Here is a 22634-nt window from a genome sequence, read left to right as displayed (position 1 = left end):
CTCCTTTAGTAAGAAGCAACCTTCAGCAGCGGTAGCACAGGTATCCAAACTACCTTGGCCTCTTCTTGATGCAACCCATAAGGTAACTTTTAAGAGGCTAAAAGACAGAAAAGTGCAACCCACTAGGTATATATCTGCAGATGCTCTCCAATCTGTTGGTTTGTTTGATAATGTTGTTCCCTACCTTGATGGACTAGGTTGGATGGAATTTATGCATAAACAAGAATTAGTTTATCTAGCCCTAGTTTTGAAATTTATTCCCTCATTTTCTACTACTCTGAAATTGCATGAGATAGATTACAAGCCAACTATGAAATTTAGGTGCTTGGGGCAAAATAGAGAGCTATCATTAGACCAATTTCACAGTATCTTTGGGTTTGCTATTGATGGATTGTTTAGGGTCCCATATACCGGCATAGAGGTAGCAAATAAAAGTGTTTGGAATATTGTTCAATTTTGGAGAAGTATTACAAACCAATCTCAGAGTTTTTATACTAGTAGATCCAAGACCTCCCAAATAATAGACCCAGCACTTAGATTTATCCATAGGCTTATTACTAGCACTATCTTGGGCCAAGAGACTAGTTCTGGTGCTGTTGGAAAATCTAACTTGTTCATGCTATGGTGTGCTTTTCACAAAGTCAAAATATCTCCTAGTTACTTCTTCTGTGAGCATGTGTTACATATTGCTACCAAATCTGTAGGTGATATAGTCATGGGTGGGCTCATAACTGTTATAGCTAAACATTTTGGTTTTGATCCGGAAGAGCATCCTCTACCAGCACTTTTAGACACTCTATATTTTGATGCTACTCACTTATCCAAGACTGGATTCAGTTTGCCACCATCTGACACTGCACAACCAGAGGCACAACCTACACCAGTAGTCCAACAGCATTCTACTGAACCTGCACCACCTACTAAGTCTGCACAGGATACCCCAACAGAATTTGCACAGCCAACACCATCTATAGCTGGACCCTCTTCATCCACAGCAACTCCTCCCTTCAACACTAAAGCCTTATTCACTTATCTTGAGAGGCTTAGTGATGATGTATATTTTGTGGATAGGAAGCTTGAATCTGGTCTAGATACCCTTAAGGATCGTCATGATCAACTCTTTGATCTTTTTATGGAAACCAGAGACAAACAGAAAGAGTTAAAAGAGATGATGAAGCAGCTCATGGCTTTTCTGGGAATGCCACCTCCACCTCCATCACCTCCTCCAGAACCACCCCTTCAGCAGCAACCAGCTCCATCCAGTCCTCTAGCAGCACCTTTGGAGGGCAAAACCATAGAATCATATTAGTTTTTATCTTGCTTTTGTTCAACTTCTATGAGCTTTTCTTTTTAGATGTGCTGAAACAATTTTAGTCTGTCTTGAATTCTATTTTCTTGAAATACAATTGGATGGCTATTCCATTGGTTCTTCATTGCTTTTCACTGCCTTTGTTGGCCCTTTATGCATACTTGTCAATACACTGTATATATTTACATACTTCTGTTGGTGTTTGCAAGTTTTTCCTTGATATATCATTATGCTGCAGCTTTTCAATATACTGCACAGGCTGTGAAACTCCTTATGCAAATGTTCTACATAGCCTGTGCAGTCCCTTATGCAACTCATGCCATACTGCACAGCTTATGCACTCTCCTTATGCACTTGTTCTGCAAAGTATTTATTTTGCATAACCTGTGCAGCTTTCTTATGCATCACCATCATTTTTTGAATTCACATTTTAGATGCTAAAACACTGCTCTATATCAGGTAACTCTTTCTTTTTGCTTTTAAATTTAACTATGCCTCTTTGCTTTGAGTTTTCATGCTGCACTACCTTAGATATTGAGGACAATGTCCAATTTTGAGTTTGGGGGTGTGCATTTTGATTTTTGCTACATTTTTCACACTTTGAGTATAGGAACATCTCATCCCATTCCATTTACATATATATTGTAAATATTTTACATACACATCCATACATACATATACATAACACATTCACATACACATTATATATCACTTAGAAATTGTACACATTGCACACAAATAGATTTCCTCCATTTAGTTAATGCATTGCTCATTTTTAGGAATCATGCATATGAAATAAAATCTTTTGCCAAATCCCTTGAGTAATGAAAAGTTGCCTATGAGAGTGATTTGACTTACCTTAAGTTGGGTTTGTGGATTGAAAGTTCCCTAAGAGGTGCAAAGTTTTGAAGTGTTTATCCATTGCCTATATCTTCTTAGCCAAAAAGCCACCCAACTAATCATTTAGAGATTAGAGTGTTTAGAGGGAGTTATTAGATATAAGGTAGTCAAATGATGTCTCACCAATCTTAGAATAAATTTTCTAAATCTTTCAAGGCGAAATACCAGCTTGTACTTGAAAAGAGAGATGATTAGGCATTCTTTGATTTAAACCTTCTCATTTTAAACCTTTGGCCTTTTCCTAATTAAAATTAACCCTTGCAAACCCCTTTGAACCTTTATATTCCTAATTTTTCTTCAAACCCTTATTGCTACCTAGCCAATGAACCAAACACTCCAACCATTTTCATGAGAATAAATATTTATAATATTAGGTACACTTTATATTCATATTAAAAAAAGAAAAAAGAAAAAAATATAATAAAGGGAGAAGAAATGCTTGTCATCTTGTAAAAGTGCTAGTATACATGCTTTTCACTATTGTCATTCAAATTGAAAGAAATCCACCCAAAGTAATTAAAGGAAATGAGTTTGGGGGTGGCATTTTTAGGGACAATCATCAAGAGAAAATACAAGATACAAGTTTAAAGTATCAAAGTGTCCCTCTATTTTATGTATTTTGTAAAATATGCTAGCACTTGAAAATTCTCATTGTGTATTTCTCTCCTCTTTATATAAAAAAAAAAGAAAAAAAAAAGAAGTGGACCTTATGTTTTCAAGATTGAAAATATTCTCATGTTTTGAATCCTTTTTACCCTTATTCTTCTTAAACTTATTTTGAACCCCATGGCCCCATTACATCCCTAAAAAGACCTTTGATCTCTTGATAGTACTTGCTACATTAGTGGAGATAGGAGTAGGGAATTTGCCTATGAGATTGGAAAATTATTCATTCACTCATTAAATTCCATCATTCTATATAGAGACACTTTGGCTATTGATTGTTCTCGAATTTCTTTTGAGTATAACTCTCTCTTTTGATTGGTTAGTTTGGGAATTTTGGATGATAATTGACTTGATGGCTAAGCGGTGAAAGCTTGGATAAGCATTAAATTCTTTATATCTTGAAGGATGGGTATATGGATTGCTGGTATGGCCAAAGGTATATTAAGTTACTTTAATAAGTGATTTTCATAGCTCTTTGGACAAGGCACCCCTAAAAATTGCATTATATTTTAAAGTTTGCTTGAGGACAAGTAAAGACTTGAGTTTGGGGGTATTTGATACATGCATTTTGCATAGTCATTTAGGTTTAATTTCCTAGCCATTTTATTTAATTGTTAGTCACTTTTAGCCAATTTTATTAGTTATTTCAATAGTTTTTCATGCTTGTCAATTTTTGGATTAATTTATAATTTTACTTTGTTTTGTAGGAAAAATGGTGTTTTTGAGGGACTAAAAAAGAATTTTTGTCAATGAGGAGTGATTTCTACAGCCAAAGATGTCAAAAACAAGTTTGAAAGTTGAAGTATGTAGCGGCCAAATTGCGCATAACTTGCCGCATAAGTTGTGCAGTTCTGCACAAGGAGAAGAAACAATTTTTCCATTCTTACTGAATCTGCATAAGTCACTGCATGACTTATGCATACTTACTCATTGCTTATGCAGCTTCACACAGAGGGCCCAAAAACCTACTGAAAACTTCATGAGTGACTGCATAACTTATGCAGTCCATTTATGCAGTTTCATAGAGTCTACATAATGAGCTGGCAGAAGATTCCCTCATGAAAACTACACCTCAAACACACCATTTTAGTGCTACTTGTCAGAAAAAAAGATATAAATAGGCCCTTATCTCATTTTAAAAAGGAAAAAGGAGATAAAAAAAGGGAGGAGCAGCAGCAGGGGAAGAGTCAGAAAACAGAGCAAAACGTCACCTCTTCATTTCTAAACTAGATTTGGAGTTTCCTTCCTTTCTTCCCTATTTCCTACCTTTTTTGTATTGGATTTCTTAGTTCTTAGCATAGACTCAAGTTTTATTTCGATATTAACTCAGAATTTCTTGTAAATATTATGGATAGTGAATAGTTTTAATTAGATTCTGGAGTTGGGATGTAATATTTGAGATATTTTATGGATTTTGATTGAATAATCCATATTTTGTGGTTTTAATGAGTTTTATTCATTTCTTGTGTGCTCAATGACATGCTTAGTGTAGGATCCCATTAAGTATTGTTCTTAATCCATGGTTGAAGCACCGAAAGGAGAAAACCTTATGATAGATAATCAAGAAACTGGACTTAATTAACTTAGATCTATAAATAGACTAAAGATTAAGAGGATTTACAGATTAATTAAGGAACTTAATGGGTTTTGATTAATTTCAACTCCACAAAAGTAGGATTAGATTGATTAAGGCACTCTTTGTCCCACTCGAAAGAGTATTCAAAGGATTTAAGAATTAATCTCCTTAAAACCCGTAAATTTCTTAAGATTGGGTAACCAATTTAAAAATCACAAAATAGTTTGAATATGAACTTCCGAACTCCGGAATCGCCTTTTTTATCATTGTTAATTTCTAATCGAATTTAATTACTTGCCATTTTAAATCTTGTCATATCTCAATTTGCTTATTTTAATTTGATACAAATTTAGTTAAATCATTACATTGTTGAATAGATTATCAATTTTGCATATACAAATTTCACACTTAAATATCTATCAATTTATTGCTTTAATTTCAAAAATAGTTCAAATTAGTCAATTTTTATATAAAAAATTCGATCATTAACACAACTCCTCGTAGGAATGATATCTTTTCTCTATTACTTGTAAGACCCGTGCACTTGCGGTTGGGCCACATCAATGGTTATTTTCATCTAGGGTTGTTACACAAAATAAACAGCCCTTATACTTCCCATACAAAAATGTAGAGTTAATAGGCTGACAATGCTTAAATTCCTTGGTTAATTATTTGAATGATCAAAACATTCTATCAAAAATCTTATAGCCCAAAACTAAATGACTATTGATAAATAATTCCTCATCTTCAATAAGGACAGGAGATTTAGGGTTTTGCTTACACAATGCTATCATGAATCGTCTCAACCGACCATAAGATTCTTCCAAACCTCCATAAATCTTTACAATTGCCATATGCCTTACCTTCCAAGTTTTACTATAACTCGATTCATAATCGATTTTGTCTTTAAATTCAGCTTGGAAATCTAAAATCTTTATACTCAGTTGTTCTTGAATGATAGGCATAATGAAATGATAAATGAATTTTGAATCCAATTTGCAATGATCGTTTAACATGGTTAAATTTGAACATGCATGAGGTCCGTTGTAACGAGTAATTTTCCAAATATCTGAACTTTTCTGTCGGGACTCACGCATTCTCCACTTATAATTACTGTTTTTATTACTGCATCTAGTAGCATATATTTTACTTGTGGTCTCTTCATTGCAAAAGTCAGGGTGTCTTAACATGTGATATTTTTTAGTAGTATTTTTAACAGCCTCTCTTGACGAGAATAACATACCAACTTCAAACTCGCTCGACTCATCCCAAAGTGAAGAAGACTACAATTTTGAGAATGTGTCAATAGTTAACAATAAAAAATCTTTTTTCGAGTAAGGTAAAGGAGCCACAATTGGAATAATTGGGTTTGACACACTAGTGTTGTAATAATTAACCAAATTGAGATCAGTACCATAATCATCATTATCTATGTCATCACTGTAACACGAAAAATTATCTTCGTCTTCTGAATCTTCATCATCTACGTGACCACTATCGTCCGATTCATTATCAATATCCAATTGACTTTAACCAACATCATGACATTGACGAACATCACTTGTAGTGTCATTGACATCATCCACACTCTTAGGATTTTCTGATGTAATAGTATTCGATGGGCTGACTTCATCAACGATATTTACGCTACCATCAGATCAGTAAATGTCAACGTACAATTTTATCGATTCCATACCTCCTATTTGCTCAATGAAATTAAATATTATTGATACATCATTATCATTTTCCAATTCCATACAAGCCCAATTCAAAACACCTATGCTTAGTTTGGGTTTTCTAAAAATGATATGCTTAATGAATTTGCGTCCTTCTACTAGGAAAATTGTATGTACTATTTTCATCACGAGATTTGCATATTTTAATCTACTACCAATACTAAACACAGCTGATATACCCTCACAATAATCATATTCATTATTACCCAAAATAATATTGTCATCCCAATACACTGTAGCATAACGTGGAGTTGACATATTCACATATAAAAAATAACAATTCTTACAATCTATAATATATATTTAAAATATTATGTAAATACAACATAAATATTAGAAATAAAATTTTAATACAATTTCAGACAATTGGACCACTTAATGTATGAGAGCAAACCGAAACTAATATATTTTACTTTTCGATTAAACTAATTAGACTAATATGCTCAATAATATATAATTTAATATTATTATTTGTAATAAATTTGTTAAAGTTTACATATATATATATATATATATATATATATATATATATATAAACTAACTATTAACTATACAATAAATATAAATAAATTATAAAATTTAACTAATTACTGACTTTTTTTCTCATAAAATGACGATCAATTGCAATCCCTTCAAATTCAAAAGTCTCTTATATCCAGGAATTTGACTTCTTCCAAAATAAATTTACATGCACCCATAAAAAAATTATAATATTTTTCTTCTTTTTTGTATCTTCAAGTGAATATTATCAATTTAAATTTACATGATAAAAAATTTACGAAGTAGAAAAAAATAATTACAATTGCTAATAATATATTGTTTACACATAAAAAAAATAAAATTATCATATATACATTTTATCCTATTTTTCTAAATCAAATAACATATTCACAATTAAAGTACATAATTAATTTTTTTTATAATAATATAAATTAAAATATTTTAAATATAAGACATATTACAAAAATAAAAAAAAATCATTTCAATATATATTTTTTTAACTTATTATACTTTTAATAATTTTTTTCCTAATTTCAATTTAACATCATAATATATCATTTTCACTAATAATAATTTTTATTTTTATATTTTTACTAATACAAATTTTTTACCACACTACTAAATTTATTACACATAAAAAATAATGCATATTAGGGCTGAGCAGAATTCGGTTCAAATCGAAAAACCGAACCGAACCGAGTCAATTCGGTTCAATCGGTTCGGTTTTAAAATTTAATCGGTTCGGTTCGGTTTTAATTTATAAAAATTTCGGTTATTTCGGTTCGGTTCGATTTTGAAGAGAAAAAAATCGATTAAATCGAACCGAACCAAATAGTGATTATATAGTCAAATCGAACTGAATCGATTTTTGAATTAATTTATTTTTATGGAAAATTTATGAATTATATTTAATTTTATATATATTAATTGTTTAATTTCATTGATTAATGGTTATTAGGTTCAAACCGAAGTTAAAATTAGACCAAATAACTTGAAAATAAAGTCTAAATTAAAAAATCAATCAAAAATTAAACCGATCAGTTTAAACCGAACCGAACCGAAATAAAGCTGTTCGGTTCAGTTCGATTCGGGTTTTCACCAATTTCGGTTCAGTTCGGTTTCTAAAATTGACAGTTCGATTTTTATAATTTAATTCGGTTCGGTTTGATTTGATTCGGTTTGAACAGATTGCTCACCCCTAATGCATATAAAGATTTTATCCTATTTTCCTAAATCTAGTAATACATTGAGAATTATACTACATAATTAAATTTTTGTAACAATATAAATTTATTTCATGTTTATTTTAAATACTCTAAAAATAATACATTATTTTTCTTAAAAAAATATGTAATATATTATCTATATTTTACCTAATTACTTTTACCAAAAAATATAATACACAATACAAAAAAATAATCTCAAGATTTTTCTTAAGTTATTATACTTTTAATATTTTTTCATTATTTACAACTAAAAAACCACATCTTATATTACTTTCAACTATTTTTTTCTCTCAAAAAATTTCTGAATATATATTCAAATTAATAATAATATTTTTCCTATTTTCAACAAATTTATTACCTTCTTTATACATAAAATCATGTTTTATACCTAATAATTTTTTGTAATTTAAATTTCACAGTGTAATATTTAATTTTCACTAATATATATATTTTTTACTTTTATTGAAATAAATTCATAACTACACTATTTCAATCATTACATGATATTTTATTTCACTATTAAATTTTAAAAATATTTTATTAATACAAAAATTATTTTCTTTAATATTAAATTTATCACTATACATAATTAAAAAAAAAAAAACACATACCTTCAATATTTGGAGATGTTTGGCCGATGCATAAAATGAAATAGAGAGGGAAAGGAGATTTATATAGAGGGTGAGGGTCAAGTTGTGTGTGTTATAGGGGATGGTACTGGACACAGTGGACTCTACATAGGGTAGTGTCTCCCTGTGGGTTGACAGGATGCATCAGCTAGATGCTACCATGGGTAGTGCTTGGCTGATGGGTTGTAATACCCCTATTTGTATAGCCTGGTATATTTCACTATTCCAGTGTTCAGTGTCAGTCCGGACAATTGAGGGGATTAGAACCACATCTACGACAACTAGATGAGCCCTAAATACAAATAATTAGTAATTGTTAAATAGTTAAGTATAAATAAGAAAAATAGAACACAAGAAGTTAAATGAGCTGAGAGTCACAGCGATGGGTGACCTTCTCGGGAAGGATTGCGAAATCGATTTAAACTCAAATTTCGAACCATAAAATGTGACGCCGCGGTCCTTAGGGCTATTGCGAACACAGTGGAAAAGAGAAAATTATGAAAAAGAATTGTTAAGCCGGTCAAATAATTAGGTTAGAGATCCGAAAGAAATATTAAATTATTTACAAACCGGGTCGAACTGGCGAGGGGCAATTTGGTCAATTGACTCCTAGAGCTGACTCCTGACCTAACTGTCAAATAAAATCGGAGAAAAGAAAATTTCGGAATTGAAAATTAAATTAAAGAACTAATGAAAAAACAAATAAAAAAAAAAGAAAATGAAAAATTGAAAAGTGATGACATCATGCATGATGCAATAAATATTATAATTAAAATTTAATTTATGGTCTTCCTAAAGGATAAATCCATAAAAGAAAAAGAAAAGAAAGAAAGAAAAAAAAGATTCATCTTCTCCCTTAAGCCATCCTCCCTCTCTCATCTCTCTCTCATTTCACCATGAAAGGAAACTCCATTAAAGCTTACTTTTAAACCTCTACTAAACCCTAATTTCTCTCATAACCACTTCATAAAACCTTGTGTTTGGGCTTTGAGAAGAAGATTGAAGAAGCAAAGAAAAAGAAAAAAGAAGAAAATTGAAGAATTGGACATCAAAGATTGAGGTTAGTCATTTAAACTTGGAATTTGTAGCCTAGTGTTTATGTTTAGTCTAATTAACTTAGAAATATGATTAAAATGAAATAAAAACAAGTGTGGAGGACTAGAAGTAAATTTTGGCCAACTAGGATTTGTGATGATAATGTATGAATTTGATTGAATTAATAGTGTTGGTAAGCTTGTATGAGTGTGGAAGTGATATTGGTATGTTTTGATGTAGTGAAATGTAACAATTAGTATAGTTAGGGTTTTGACACCTAGGGTTTGGGAGACAAAATGTAACACCCCAAATTTTATTATTTATGAGTATTTTTGATATTTTAATTTTATTTAAATTTTAGGAATTTTTTTGAGATTTTTCGGATTTTAAAAATCGGGTTCGATTTTCCGAAAATATAAACTTTGATGATTTTTAAAAATTAATTTAAAGACCACGTGGCAAAACTAAAAATATATTTGGAGTCTACGTATTTTTCTGAGTTTTCTGAAATTTTTTCGGAATTTTTGGACCTCGTTTTCGGTCCCGAGGCAGAGTAAAAATTCAAAATTTTGTATTTCGAATCGAACCGGCAGAATCGAACCGGACCGGATCGGACCGGTCGAATCAAACCGGCTCCCTTTCCTTTTTCTTCTCCCGCGCGCGTCGTCCCTCTCTTTTCTCTTTCTTTTCTCTCTCCTCCCCTCCCCTGCGCGCGCGCGTCGCTCCAGTTTCTCCGGCCAAATCCGGCCGATCCGGCCACCGATTGGACCGGGTCTTGTGTCTAAAATCATCTACTCGGCGAGAGCTTTCCATAGACACCAAGAACGCCGAAATCCATCGAGCGGTTTGTCCGATTTTTGCTCGGGAAGATTTTAGCCCATTTCGACTTTTGGGCTAGATTTCTCGAAAACCGTGAATCCCACGAGAAAACCGAGGCCACCAGCACGCTCCATTCGTCGAGAGCTTCGCAACGACATAAATTTCAAATTTTTCCGACACCGTTTTTGGTGGGTCCCACGGAACCGCAGTTGTAATTTGAGCATTAAATGAGCTTAGAAAATTAGAAAAATTTATGTGCTAACCCCGTGTTATGGGCTTCGTGTAGGTATCCTCGATTCGCGGAAATTCGACGATTGACCGGATACGCAAATTTGGGCGAACGGACCGTGGCGGAAAAGTCTCGAATTGGGCGAGGTTTTGGCTAGCCCCCATTGTCGACGTCGTGGCGTCCCGAAGTCGGAATCGTCAATGGTAAACCCGAACCTAGTTTTTACGTAATTTTCTAGTGCTTTAATAGGATTAAAAATCCATAAAATATTCGTGGTAGCTTAGATAATTTTGATTCTTTTGCAATAGCTTAGTAATATTGCTAAGGACCGCGGGCAAAGTTTTATAATTTTTAGAGCTTGTTTGGGCGGTTTTGCAAAAATGATCAATAATAAGGACTAAATTGAAATTTTGCGTATTGTGATGGATGATTGATTTGATGGGCGGGAGGGGCTGTGTGATATGATTGAGCTGATGTATGGATTGTGAGTATAGAAGTGCGTTTTTAGCCCTTTGCGGGTTGGGTAGGTCCTAGGTATAGGGAGACTCTGCGGATTTTCGCACGACTTAGGGCGTAATTGGTCTTTTCTTTATTTGTATTGAGTCAGGTTGTATTAAATAAATGTAATATGATTGTCGGTGAGCTGGAATGACCTTCTTCCTCCGCCCACCGCCACGATAATTTGTCGTCAAGTGCGTGAGTAAAATATTAATTTTAATTATAATTTCGATATTATTATATGTTCGGCATGCCCATGCATCACTTATATGCATATATTTATGTAGTTAAACTCTAGGCACGATTTATGTTGCATTCATAGCATTGATGTACCATGGATGTTGTTGTGGTAATTTGGAGCGGTGTGCGTGCGTTGGCGTGCGTGTGATGTGGTGTGGACTATGGATAGGGCGGGGTAGTCACGGCTTGAGTAATTCATTGGGACCCGTTCCTTCGAGGGTAGTCACGGCTTGAGTAATTTGGGACCCTCGATTTGGTTATTCTGTGGAAGTCCGAGGTTGAGTAATTGGATGGCACCAGGTTGGATTTAAGAGACCTTTATAGGGTATCAGCTCCCATATGATATGATTCATACTACAGGTTGTGTGAGTGCGCCAAATTACCTTTTGATGTTATGATGTTAAAATGTTGTTTATTTTGCATTTAAATCTACAGGTATCAAAAGTTTCAGATAGTTATAGAGATTATAGTTAAGATTGATATTTTACTATCTGAGTCTAAAGCTCACTACTGTTCAAAAATTTTTAAAGGACACAGGAGGATATATTTTAATGGGTTAACATTCCTTTTTACCTCGCAAGGTGTTTATCAATATTGTGTAATTTTAATTACTACTAGAATTTCCGCATGTGTTAGCGATAATTATTTGAAATTGGTCCGTAATATTATATTCATGTTGGACTGTAAACTTAATATTTTAAGTCTGTTTGATGGATTGGATGAGGAGCCGAGCTCCCATTTATTATCATGTTGATGAGTATGTGGAGGGTGAGCTGAGCTCCCCAATGGATTGTTTATTGTGTTTACAGGTCGGGTGAGTCGAAAACTCCCCGTTGGAAAGTCCATTTTATGGCCGGACTCTGTCCGTTTGTTTTCTTGATATTGGGCCCAAATGGGCCTTAGAGTTGGGTTAATGAATAGTTAAGGCTTACTACGGGCCTCGGGGGCTTTAGGCTGGCCCAGGTCCTAGTGCTGGTCCGGCCCATAGGTTGGGTCGTGACACAAAAATTTGAAGAAGTGATCAAATGGTGTGTTTGACCTTGTTTGAGATGAAAATGGTCATTTGTGACCAATTGATGTATGTTGAAAGTGTTAGAATTAAGTTTAAATTCGGAGTGATTAGGGTCATGCTGCAGGCAGCAGGACCAAGGTCCATTTTAGGGACCAACACTGAAAATTTACAAGCCCAATTGGTGTGAGGCCAATTGAGAATGAAACTAAACACAAAATGACACATTTTTCATTTAGGAATCATGCCCAAAAAGTGACTAAAACCTAGTGAACAAATTGACCAAATTCAGACTTAGGCAATCTGACCTGTATAAAAATGACCAAATGAACAGTTGGCCATAACTTGGGCTAGGAAGGTCTAAATGACCTGAAATTTTACCAGTGGAAAGCTGAGATATAGACCTAAAAATTTAATCAAGAATACAAACCTAAATTATGCCCTTAACCAAGTCATTTAGTTACCCAAAATTGGTAACCTAAAACTGCCAGAACCAGAATTTACCCAGAAATCTGGGTTAAGTCCAATCCGGCAGCCATGATTTAAATGGCTATAACTTGAGCTAAAAAACTCTAATTGGAGTAATTAAAAAATGAGAATAAATTTAAGACAACAGGGAACATTTTCTGTGGAGAAAATTTTATCAAATTCTAACAGCAAAATGACCAATGAAATAGTGCAACATAAGACACCAAAACTGAAAATTTACAAATTTGCCTAAAAGACTTAGAATTTGAGTAAACAACCAAAACCAACAAATTTAGTAACCAAAATGTGGTATGTGGGTGAAGTTGGAATTCCCATACTTATTAAGCCTTAGAAAGTCAATAAATTGACTTGAATAGTATCATGAATAGTAACACCGAAATTCAAAATTTAAAGAACGCCAAGTTTAGCGTATTAAAGCTAGATATAAGTGAATTTGAATTTATTTTTGAATTTATAATGAGTTATGATATGAAACACTGTGAAACTGTGTGTTTCAGTGGAAAAGAATACCGGGAAAGAACTCGAGGGATCGAGTCAAGGCCAAGAGGCGACTCACTTAAGGTTTGTGCACAACATCAATATGCTTTAAAATTCATTTACAAAGTGCATGAAATGTATATTATGCTTTTGCTTTGAATTGTTGAAAGTTTATTTGTGTATGTTTGAAATGGCAATAAATGTTTAGTAAATTGTTAAGATAAGTTTTGAAACCACAGTGTCATGACCATATATTTGAACACCTCACTAGCATTACTAGTGGGGGAAATCAGTTTCGAATTTTGATTCCTTCTCTGGCTGAAGTGTTGAGATGTGTGCCAATAGAAGAAGAAAAAGAATGGGTTCTCATATATTTGAGCTAGCTAGGCTTGTGTTGTGACTTCTCCTTAGCCTCTGGCTATTGAGATTATATTTATTTTGAATGACATGATATAACTGTGTGTTTTTATGTAAATGGTTTTGAGACTTTTGAAATAAAATTATTTGAACTAAAATCTTGTAAATCATGTTTTGTATTGATATCACATGTTCAGTTTAATTTTTGAATAAATATGTTTTAAATTCCGCATAAAGATTATTTTAGTATGTTTGTGCACCACTGAGTTCTAGTACTCAGCGATAGTTGTTATTGTTATCGCAGATATAGAGACTAGAGGAGCAGCACAGTGAGCTGCTGAGGATTGAGGAGCTACCTACTTTGAAGTTATCGGGTATATTTTATACCCTGATTGTAGAAACTGTTTTGATGTATGTAACTGTATGAACATGTAAAATTGGTTATGAGCAGTTGTATAAAGTTGTATAAAGTTGTATAGAGTTATATAAAGCTTGTAATAAATTTTAGTTTGAATTTCTTTTAATGTAAATTTTTGTAATGATGTATATAAATTATTTTATCTTTAATGAAATATGAATGAAAATATTTTGTTTTAATTTGAATGAAATTAATCGGTAGTATTTTGATGATTGTTGAATTTTGGAAATTGAGAAATGATATTAAAATTGGTTGGAATTGTTGTGAAATTGATGAAGTTGTTGAGATAAATCTTTGGAAGTGCTTTTTATAGGTATTTGAAGAAATATAGACGGCACTCTGCTGAAATTTCTATAAAATTTGCGAAAAAATAAAATGGAACAAAAATTTTTACTAGTTTTAAAACTTTGAACAAATCATTTTAATATCTATTAGAAAATGCTCACCACTTATAAAAATAAGAAAATTGTTTTAAAATTATTTATAGGGTACTTAATGAGTTATCAGTAGATGAAGTTCGTTAGTTCATTAGGTATTCTACAGGATCATATTATGTCTTACAGAGGAGTAAGGTGTGACATAAGTCCCTTCAAGCTAGTAGGCAGACGCTTTCCTAGGTAGCAACCTGCTTGGCACTTTTACAGATCAGTCCACTTTTTTTTTACAGGTCAATCCACTTTTTACAGATCAATCAATGCGAGAATATTTGTGTGTCAAGGTAACACTTGATCGCTACCCTAATTAGCATTCTGCTAGCTAGTTATTTTTTAATTATTTTTTTCCATTTCAGTCCTCAAAAAGTTATTAATTTTTCCTAAACACCTATACGCTAATCATAGTGAAATTTTCCCCCTCTCTCTCTCTCTCTCTCTCTCTCTCTCTCTCTCTCTCTCTCTCTCTCTCTCTCTCTCTCTCTCTCTCTCTGTGTGCCAAATCGTCAAATCCCACCCCCTTTCGATAAATAATTTTTATGTTACCCCCCTTTGGTAATTTATTTTTTCATTTACTCCCTCTTGATAAATTGCCCTTGAAAGTGCCACCAATGATACTTCCACCATTTTGCTTCATCTTCCAAACTTTTCCAAATGCTGCTTTCATGCTTAGTTTTGAAGGATCGCCTGCATAAACACCTGCACATAACAAAATTTTTAGATCAATCCAGTTACCATAATCCATTCAAAATATAACAAATAGTATTATAAACTTCAGAACATTCCAAGAATTTCGATTGGTGAAATTCTAAGTCAGTCAGAGAGAGCTTGTTCATTGCAACGAACTAACTGGCCATGTTTTAACTTGATTTGTGTCATTTGGATAGAAACCATTGTATGTCATTTATTGCAACACATTTAAGACACAACACAAAACGTGGTGCATTAGGATCCGCCAAAAGATTATCCGTTAATCCACTATCCACCCATAATAACAAAATAAAATCAACTAATTCAACCAACAACCAGCTGTGCAGATAATCCCTTGAAAATTCCCTATCCGCCCACAAAATTATGAATACATGACATCAGGAAACGTTAGTTAATCACTGAAATGAAATAGAAATTGCATGGAAAATCATGAAACTTATTTCTCCCTAACGATACGTACCACCATGGTGAGCATAGGATCGGAGGGCTGGAAACTATTATGACCCTCTTCCCATAGATAGCCGTCCCTTTCGATGGTTGTGATGTTGCCACCTGCGCGATCTCTGGCCTCGGTGACGATGTAGTTGGGAAAAACATGGCGGTGGTTGGTGACGAGCCGATTCCTATAATCACGCAGTCCGCCCGGGATGTCCGTCATTGAATCGGGTTTCGCCGCCGAGCTTAGAAGAAGAAATGGTAGTGGACTGCTCTGTGATTGAGCACCTGAGCTTTAGCGGTCTGTAGATGATGGTTTTGGGGTTGAGTTTCGAAAGTGAGGGGACAAGGGAGAATGTTGACTGGAAACAGAGCCAGGGTGGGGGAAGTTTTTAAAATTAAAATTGAAAAAACCAAATAAATTTAAAATTAAGTTTTAAAATAAATAAATTCATGTATTTTTTTTAATTAAGATAAAAATAAGTTTGACATAATAAAATATTATTTTTCTAATTTTATATATTAAAATTATTTATTATTTTAATTAAAATAAAATTAAAAAAGAATTAATAACATGACAAATAAAATTATTTAATATTAAAATTATTATTTTAATAATATGCAAATTAGAAAGTGTAGTAAATTGAAGAAATTAATGTTGTTTTTATTTGGAATGGTCAGCTGCATGTGGCTATACATAACTTGATTTGATTTGATTTAGAATTTCCATACTGTGCAATTTTAAAGTGTTGCTTTCCTAATGAAATTTTATTAGCTTTGAAAGGCTTGAAATTAATTTAGCTCTAAAATCTTCATTAAGAAAGGAAAAAATGTTGAAATTCTGTCTAATCTTCATTGAGCAAGCAGCAGAAAGCAATGGAATTTCCAGGAAAGTTTGCAGTTTAGTAAATAAATGGGTGATGCCTTGTTAAAACATGTTTCAGGATCGTATGCACGACCTTTGCAGTTTTGGCAGCAAGTATCATCCATCCAGTCAATCTAGAAAAATTTCAATTGGAATTATGATAGACTTACTGGCGAAGAAAAGATCTGAAGCTTCAAAGGAAGATGAGATTATTGCATCAAATGCACAAAGGAAAAATTGTATTAAAGAAAATTACGCAGAAAGGAAAAATTCTAATAAAGAAAATTATCTTGAAAATAAAAACAAGGGGAAAGATGTCATTGATGCTAGTGAAAGGAAACAAACTGAAGCTCCAGAGATAGCCACTTCCCCATGGATTACTACTAGATCCTTTCACCAAAAAACGTCAACTTCACAGACTCTTGGTTTTGCAATAGAAGGTTCCAATTTACCAGCCACCAGTGAGAGGAGGAAAAAGTTTAGCAGAGCACAGGATGCACCAGTAACACATTCAGTAAAGCCTTTTGCAAATGAGATGTCAGTTTTATGTTCTGCTTATGGCATGCAGAAGAAGTTTGATGGACTTACCTACGAAAGGAAGGGAGGTAGGGATGGGAACTCACAGAGGGAAGACGAATTTAGATTTGTAACTGCACAGGAAGTCCTTGTGTCTGATAAAGCAGTGGCAGAGGATAACAAAGAAGATAGAAGAACTAAAACTCTGAGAATGATATTATGGGAGATATTGGGAACTTTTTATTCACCTAGAAGTCAGCCCTCTAATTCTCAGGCTCGTGATGCAGGTGCTAATAATTTAAAGCTGGAGCAAACACATCATCAAAAGGGTGATGCATTTTTCCAGCCTCTTCATAATTCAGACACCATAGAAACTGTTTTTGAAAATCCTGATTATACTGTGACGAGATCAATAACTTGTTCTTTGATCCGAAAAAAGTTTCAACCAAAGTGCAACCAGTAAAGACTAAAACAAGCTCTTTATCCAGTTACAGAAACAAACTTCAGGAGAAGAATTTCTTCTCATTTGAAGAAGAATTGTTTGTACAATATGACCTAGAAGGATTACACATTTATGATTTATGAGGATTTAACCCAAAATCGTTCAGAGTGGAGAAAGCGAATCCATATAGCCGACCCCAAATTTTTGGGATAAAGGCTTAGTTGAGTTGAGTTGAGTTGAGTTGAAGAAGAATTGTTTGGAAATGGAGATGCTGTTAGTGGTGGCTTCACAATATCTAAAAGAAAGAAGGGTAGGAGAAAGAGTTCTGGCATTGAGCCACATAGGATTCACTTCACTGACAGCAACAATACAGATGAGATTCAGGCGGTAACTCATAGGAGTGAAATGCCACCACCTGCTGAGACTGAGAAAGCATCTTCACTTAGTGATAAAATGGGAAATTTTCATGGCTTTTCACCTCAAAGTAAAGGACAGTGCATTGAACAGAAGAATACAAACCAAGAAGGAGATTCCCATCAATCTCCAAGGAAAGATTCGCATCGGCTTTCGCGGACAAACAGGGTGGATCTGCAGGGGGATTTTAGCAGTCCAGCAGTGCCAGAAAATGAGGATCAAAAAGGAGATTTTGGTAATCCTTCCTTAAAGTATATTATGGAAAGACAAGATGAATTCCAAAGTCCAACATTCAATTTAAATACTCCTATCTTAAACTCTTCCCCTAGCTCAACACCAAAAGCTGACCAAATAGAGAGGACTGTTTACGGTCCTTCCCCAGCAGAGGGAAGATTTACTGTCGGAAATATTCCCAGCTTCAGGACTTTGCGGTCTTCAAAGGCAGATTGTCACTCCCCAAATGCTAAAACAGAATCATCTGTATCCTTATTTATCTAAGAGTCTAGTTATGATAGTCTAATGGTATATTGGTCCCCAATCAGGAGCATTATTTTATTATGCCTTAGCATTTTCATATTAAACTTCAGGACGATATCGTGGAGCATAAAGATTCTCCACCCTGCAAGCCATCACCTCTTACAGGAAGTAAAGTAGAAGACTGTTTTTCTGGATCATCATCTGAAGATGGGGACTCCAAGGGATTTGAAGAAGGTTCAGCAATTATTGAATATAATGAAACATTAATAACTTAGAGAATGTCTATTGCTGCCAAATTTCATTTGAAAAGCCAATATTAGAACTAGTTGCACTCATCTATTTGTTTAGTTAAGACTATCAGAAAACATAACTAATAATTTCTTTACACTATATACTGTAATTTTTCCCTTCTCACTCAAAGGGATTATATTACATGTAATCCTGAATCATTAATACTCTAATTATCAGTGTCAAGTGAAACAGCTATGACATCTTTATTCATGTTGTTTTGGGTTTCATCTTGCTCTTTCTGGATAAACATCACAAACTAAATTAACACTACAACCTGTCTTCTTATCTTCTTTTTTTTTTCACCTCCAAACAATCCAGTTCTAGATTTATTTAATTGACATGTGCAGATCATACTGAACAAGATGCCTTACATCGAGAAACTGCAACAGCTGATAGATCCACTTTCATGCTTTATCCAACTAAAAGGTTCTGCAATCATGAAGGCAAAGGTGTTTGCAAATTTGTCCCCACCTCACCCTATCCAAAAGGCATAACTTCTTTAACATATTAAATTATTAATACTTTGCACTCTTATCATCTCTGCTATACATATTTTTGTTATCATATTTCCTTCTTAACGTGTTCTTTTCTCTGTGCAAGAAATCATTAGGCACTGGTGAAAGTGGCTGGGACTTAGAGCCTTCAGAACAGTACCAAGAGAATGATTTGGAAAGTGTTTATTTTCTATGTTTAAAATGATAAATAAGAAATTTCAGATTGGATCCAGAATGTTCTTCTATTATTACATTTTATTGTGTGCTTCATACTTGATTTTGTTTTGGCATGACGACATATCAGGGTCATCACACTGTTTGTCTTGGCTTTAGAAAACTTCAAAAACAAAATGAAGTCAGTAACTAGAAAGAAATCCTCAATCAATCATCTTTTGATTGAGGTTATTGTATCTGACAATTTATTCATTCCTTTCTAAATACTATAAAATAGATTTATTTTTTCACAAACAAAAATAGAAAATAGAAAAAAGAAACGGAATCCTTCAAATCTCATATTCCAACCGCATGATAAGTTTGGTAAGATTTTACATTAAATGCTTAGCATGGTTGCCTACAAAATTTCTTGCATCAGTTGTTAGATGATAATTTTGAATTATGACGCGGTCTGAATTTCTTATCAATAAAGTTATCATGTATCATGGTCATCTTGCGAGAGAATTGCAATTCAGACATTGACAGAATGTGGAATATCTTCAGAGAAAAAGACACTCAAATTTATTGGATTACTCGTGTATAAGGACCTAACAAACTCAACTCAACCGTGCGCGAATTGCTTGTTTATATGCATGCGTGTGTGTTTGTATACTTGTAATGAATTCTGAACTCAACTGATATAAACTCTTGGATTAAAGACTTCATTGATGTCTAATAAATGATTTCCATCTAATGGTGGTTCCTACACCATCGCACATGAATCGCATGTTTATATATTCATACACTGCACAAAAAACAGAGCTCAAATGCCACCCATTTTATTGTTATGGATAATTTTGAAACTAGTGTCCAGCTTTTAACCAGGGATGAGACATTTTTTTTTTTTATTTCCTTAACTTTTCAAAGGTTATACTGCTGTAGCAATCTACCAAGATCCTTTAATTGTCTGTGACTTTCTCTTTTTGGAACCTGAATGGTTGATATTCTATTCTATCATTACTGTTCTTTTTCCCTACAGAGCAACAAGAAAACATGAAGTTGATACATGATAATTCAAAGAAGATACACACCAACATCTCCAGGACTCTAAAAGCACAGTTGAAGAGCTAGAAAGGCACCATATTGACTTGAAAGGAACTGTGAAAAAGAAAAGTATGCCAACTTTTATTATAGTGAATATATTTTTTTATAGTGCAAATGCATCATTAAAATTCTTTTTAATATTTGCTATTTTTAATTATTGCATTATTTTAAATTAATAATCCTTAATTTCAGTGAGAGAGAGATGTATTGGTACAATAAAGTTTGGACATTAATAATTTTGGATATGTGATATTTGAGATTTCAGTTTGATAAAATAATCTGAAAACCTTTTCATGGGAACTTTTTTTTTTTTTAAATTCCATTGAAGTTTTGAAATTACTTGCATAAATATTTGGAACAAAAAAAAAGTTTAATTGCAAAACCTTCACTCTTATGTAAATGATTTAGGAATGGAAACGCATAGATGAAATACTTTGTTGACTTGGTCAACACTTAGTGGCATGCAAGTGACTGATCGGAGACATGCATGTACTTGTTTCTCTCCTGCTTAGAGACAGGACAGAATGTATGTTACTCTTTTGGATAGCTAAAGCTACTTGATCTGGAACTATTGCATTAATTGATGTGGCATAAATTACTTTGGACGTAACTTGGAGTATTTGGGGAAACTGTTAATTAGTTTACAGCTTTTTATGATAGCTAACTCATCATCTTGATATGGTGGATGTTATGGATGTATATTTGTAGGCAAGACTTGATCCACAAGAGAATCCAGTCAATGGTGATAAGAATGGTAATAAATAAATTAACATCAAAAGTGAATTCAGCAGAATATCTTAATTAAGATATTACTCTAATTGTCAGTATATTATATTATGATCTTAAATGTTGATTTCCAATAATAGAGAATTTCATATGAAATCATATAATAATTTCTTTATAAGGAGATTAGATTATGAATAAAATATCAAGCAAAATTATTAATGCGTGTATCTGCAAGTATACGGGTCGTATCAAGTAATAGAGTGATAAGTAAAGTATCGTTCCCACGAGGATTTGTCGTTTGAGTACCAAACTATGAATGAAGCGATTATTTGGGCTACTGATTGATGAATAAATGGTAAATGTAAATGAGTAAAGTAAATTAATGAATCTAATTGGAATGGGTAAAGAGTAAGTAAATAAATTCTAAATCTAGATGCAATTGAACTAAATTAATAATAAGTAATTTAAATCAAAGTCTAATTATGATAAAAATGATTTCAGAGTTGAGGGTTTATGCATAAATTAATTGGGATTTGTCTTGGATATTTCAATTTTAAGGGAAAATAGAGTTTGAATGTGATTGATTTTAAATTCCTTTGATATCTTTTTTAAGTAAACCAAAGTGTGTTCTAAAATAATCAAACCTACTTTCGTATGATATTTGATTACTTTAAAACCCATTAAGATTTATAACCAATCATTAATTCCTCTTAAAACTCTAATTTATTTCTAAATCTAGGTAATTTTAAGTTTCAATCCTTGACTATCTATCAATGACCTTCACCTTTCGGTCCTTCAATCAAAGATTAACACAATACCCAATGGGTACCAACATTAGGCAAGTAAATCAAGCACACAAGAAAGGAATCAAAACTCATATTTATATAAAATATGAAAATAACCAGTTCAAATCCACAAATTAATCTAAAACATATTTCCCAACTCTGAAATTCAGAGAGTTTACTCACTCGTGTTGGTATTTATAAGAGAAATTAATTGAAAAGTAAAGAAAAACATGATAAGAGGACTAAAAATAGAAAAATCCAAGTAGAAGAATCCAAAACTCTAATTTCTGAAGCTTCCAGAAATGGTTGCAGCAGCTCCTCTTCCTTAGAATTAATGGCGTCCTTCTCCTTTTCTCTCTCTGTAATTTTTCTTTCCTTTTTATTTTTATTGTTTCCTCTTGTGGCAAAAACTAGAAAATAATGCATTTATATGGTCCCAAAAGTTGCCCTAAAAATAGACAAGAGCCAAAGAGTTGATAGGAAATGAGGTATAGAAATATCCAAGTCAGCAAAGTTATTCACATTTTGGGCAGTCTATTTAGGGTACTGCTTACCCAAAGCAGCTTCTTCAGCAATTTTCGGCCTGCAGTGTGCGCTGTCTGCTTAAGGTTAAGTAGACCCTCAACAAATCTCAGCAAGTTTGGAATAAAATGAACTTTTCTGCTCTTGCTTGACT

The 22634-nt window shown here is 33.1% G+C and overlaps 2 protein-coding genes, 1 long non-coding RNA gene and 1 pseudogene across 3 annotated transcripts; 2 read left to right on the top strand and 2 right to left on the bottom strand.

Annotated features, from left to right (window-relative positions):
• Positions 1-5131: 5131 nt before the first annotated feature.
• Positions 5132-6084, bottom strand: LOC131177562 (uncharacterized). Its single transcript, XM_058142606.1, has 3 exons — positions 6080-6084; positions 5849-5978; positions 5132-5734 (listed from the first exon to the last, which is right to left on the bottom strand). Exons 1-3 carry the CDS (start codon positions 6082-6084, stop codon positions 5132-5134), a joined length of 738 nt encoding a protein of 245 aa, XP_057998589.1.
• An 8972-nt stretch (positions 6085-15056) lies between these two features.
• LOC131177566 (protoporphyrinogen oxidase, chloroplastic-like) lies at positions 15057-16040 on the bottom strand. The gene is made up of 2 exons (XM_058142608.1): positions 15717-16040; positions 15057-15244 (listed from the first exon to the last, which is right to left on the bottom strand). The coding sequence occupies exons 1-2, from the start codon at positions 15912-15914 to the stop codon at positions 15215-15217; spliced, it is 228 nt and encodes a 75-aa protein (XP_057998591.1). The 5' UTR covers positions 15915-16040; the 3' UTR covers positions 15057-15214.
• A 601-nt stretch (positions 16041-16641) lies between these two features.
• On the top strand, positions 16642-18426 carry LOC131177565 (meiosis-specific protein ASY3-like; annotated as a pseudogene).
• A 100-nt stretch (positions 18427-18526) lies between these two features.
• On the top strand, positions 18527-19460 carry LOC131177564 (uncharacterized). Its single transcript, XR_009146987.1, has 2 exons — positions 18527-18639; positions 19044-19460. It is a non-coding gene; the product is annotated as an uncharacterized LOC131177564 (long non-coding RNA).
• The last annotated feature ends 3174 nt before the right edge of the window (positions 19461-22634 follow it).

Source organism: Hevea brasiliensis, unplaced genomic scaffold, assembly GCF_030052815.1.
Source record: "Hevea brasiliensis isolate MT/VB/25A 57/8 unplaced genomic scaffold, ASM3005281v1 Scaf584, whole genome shotgun sequence".
Taxonomy (NCBI): Eukaryota; Viridiplantae; Streptophyta; class Magnoliopsida; order Malpighiales; family Euphorbiaceae; genus Hevea; species Hevea brasiliensis.
Note: the sequence above shows the minus strand (reverse complement) of the source record. Positions and strands in the feature narration are given on the sequence as shown.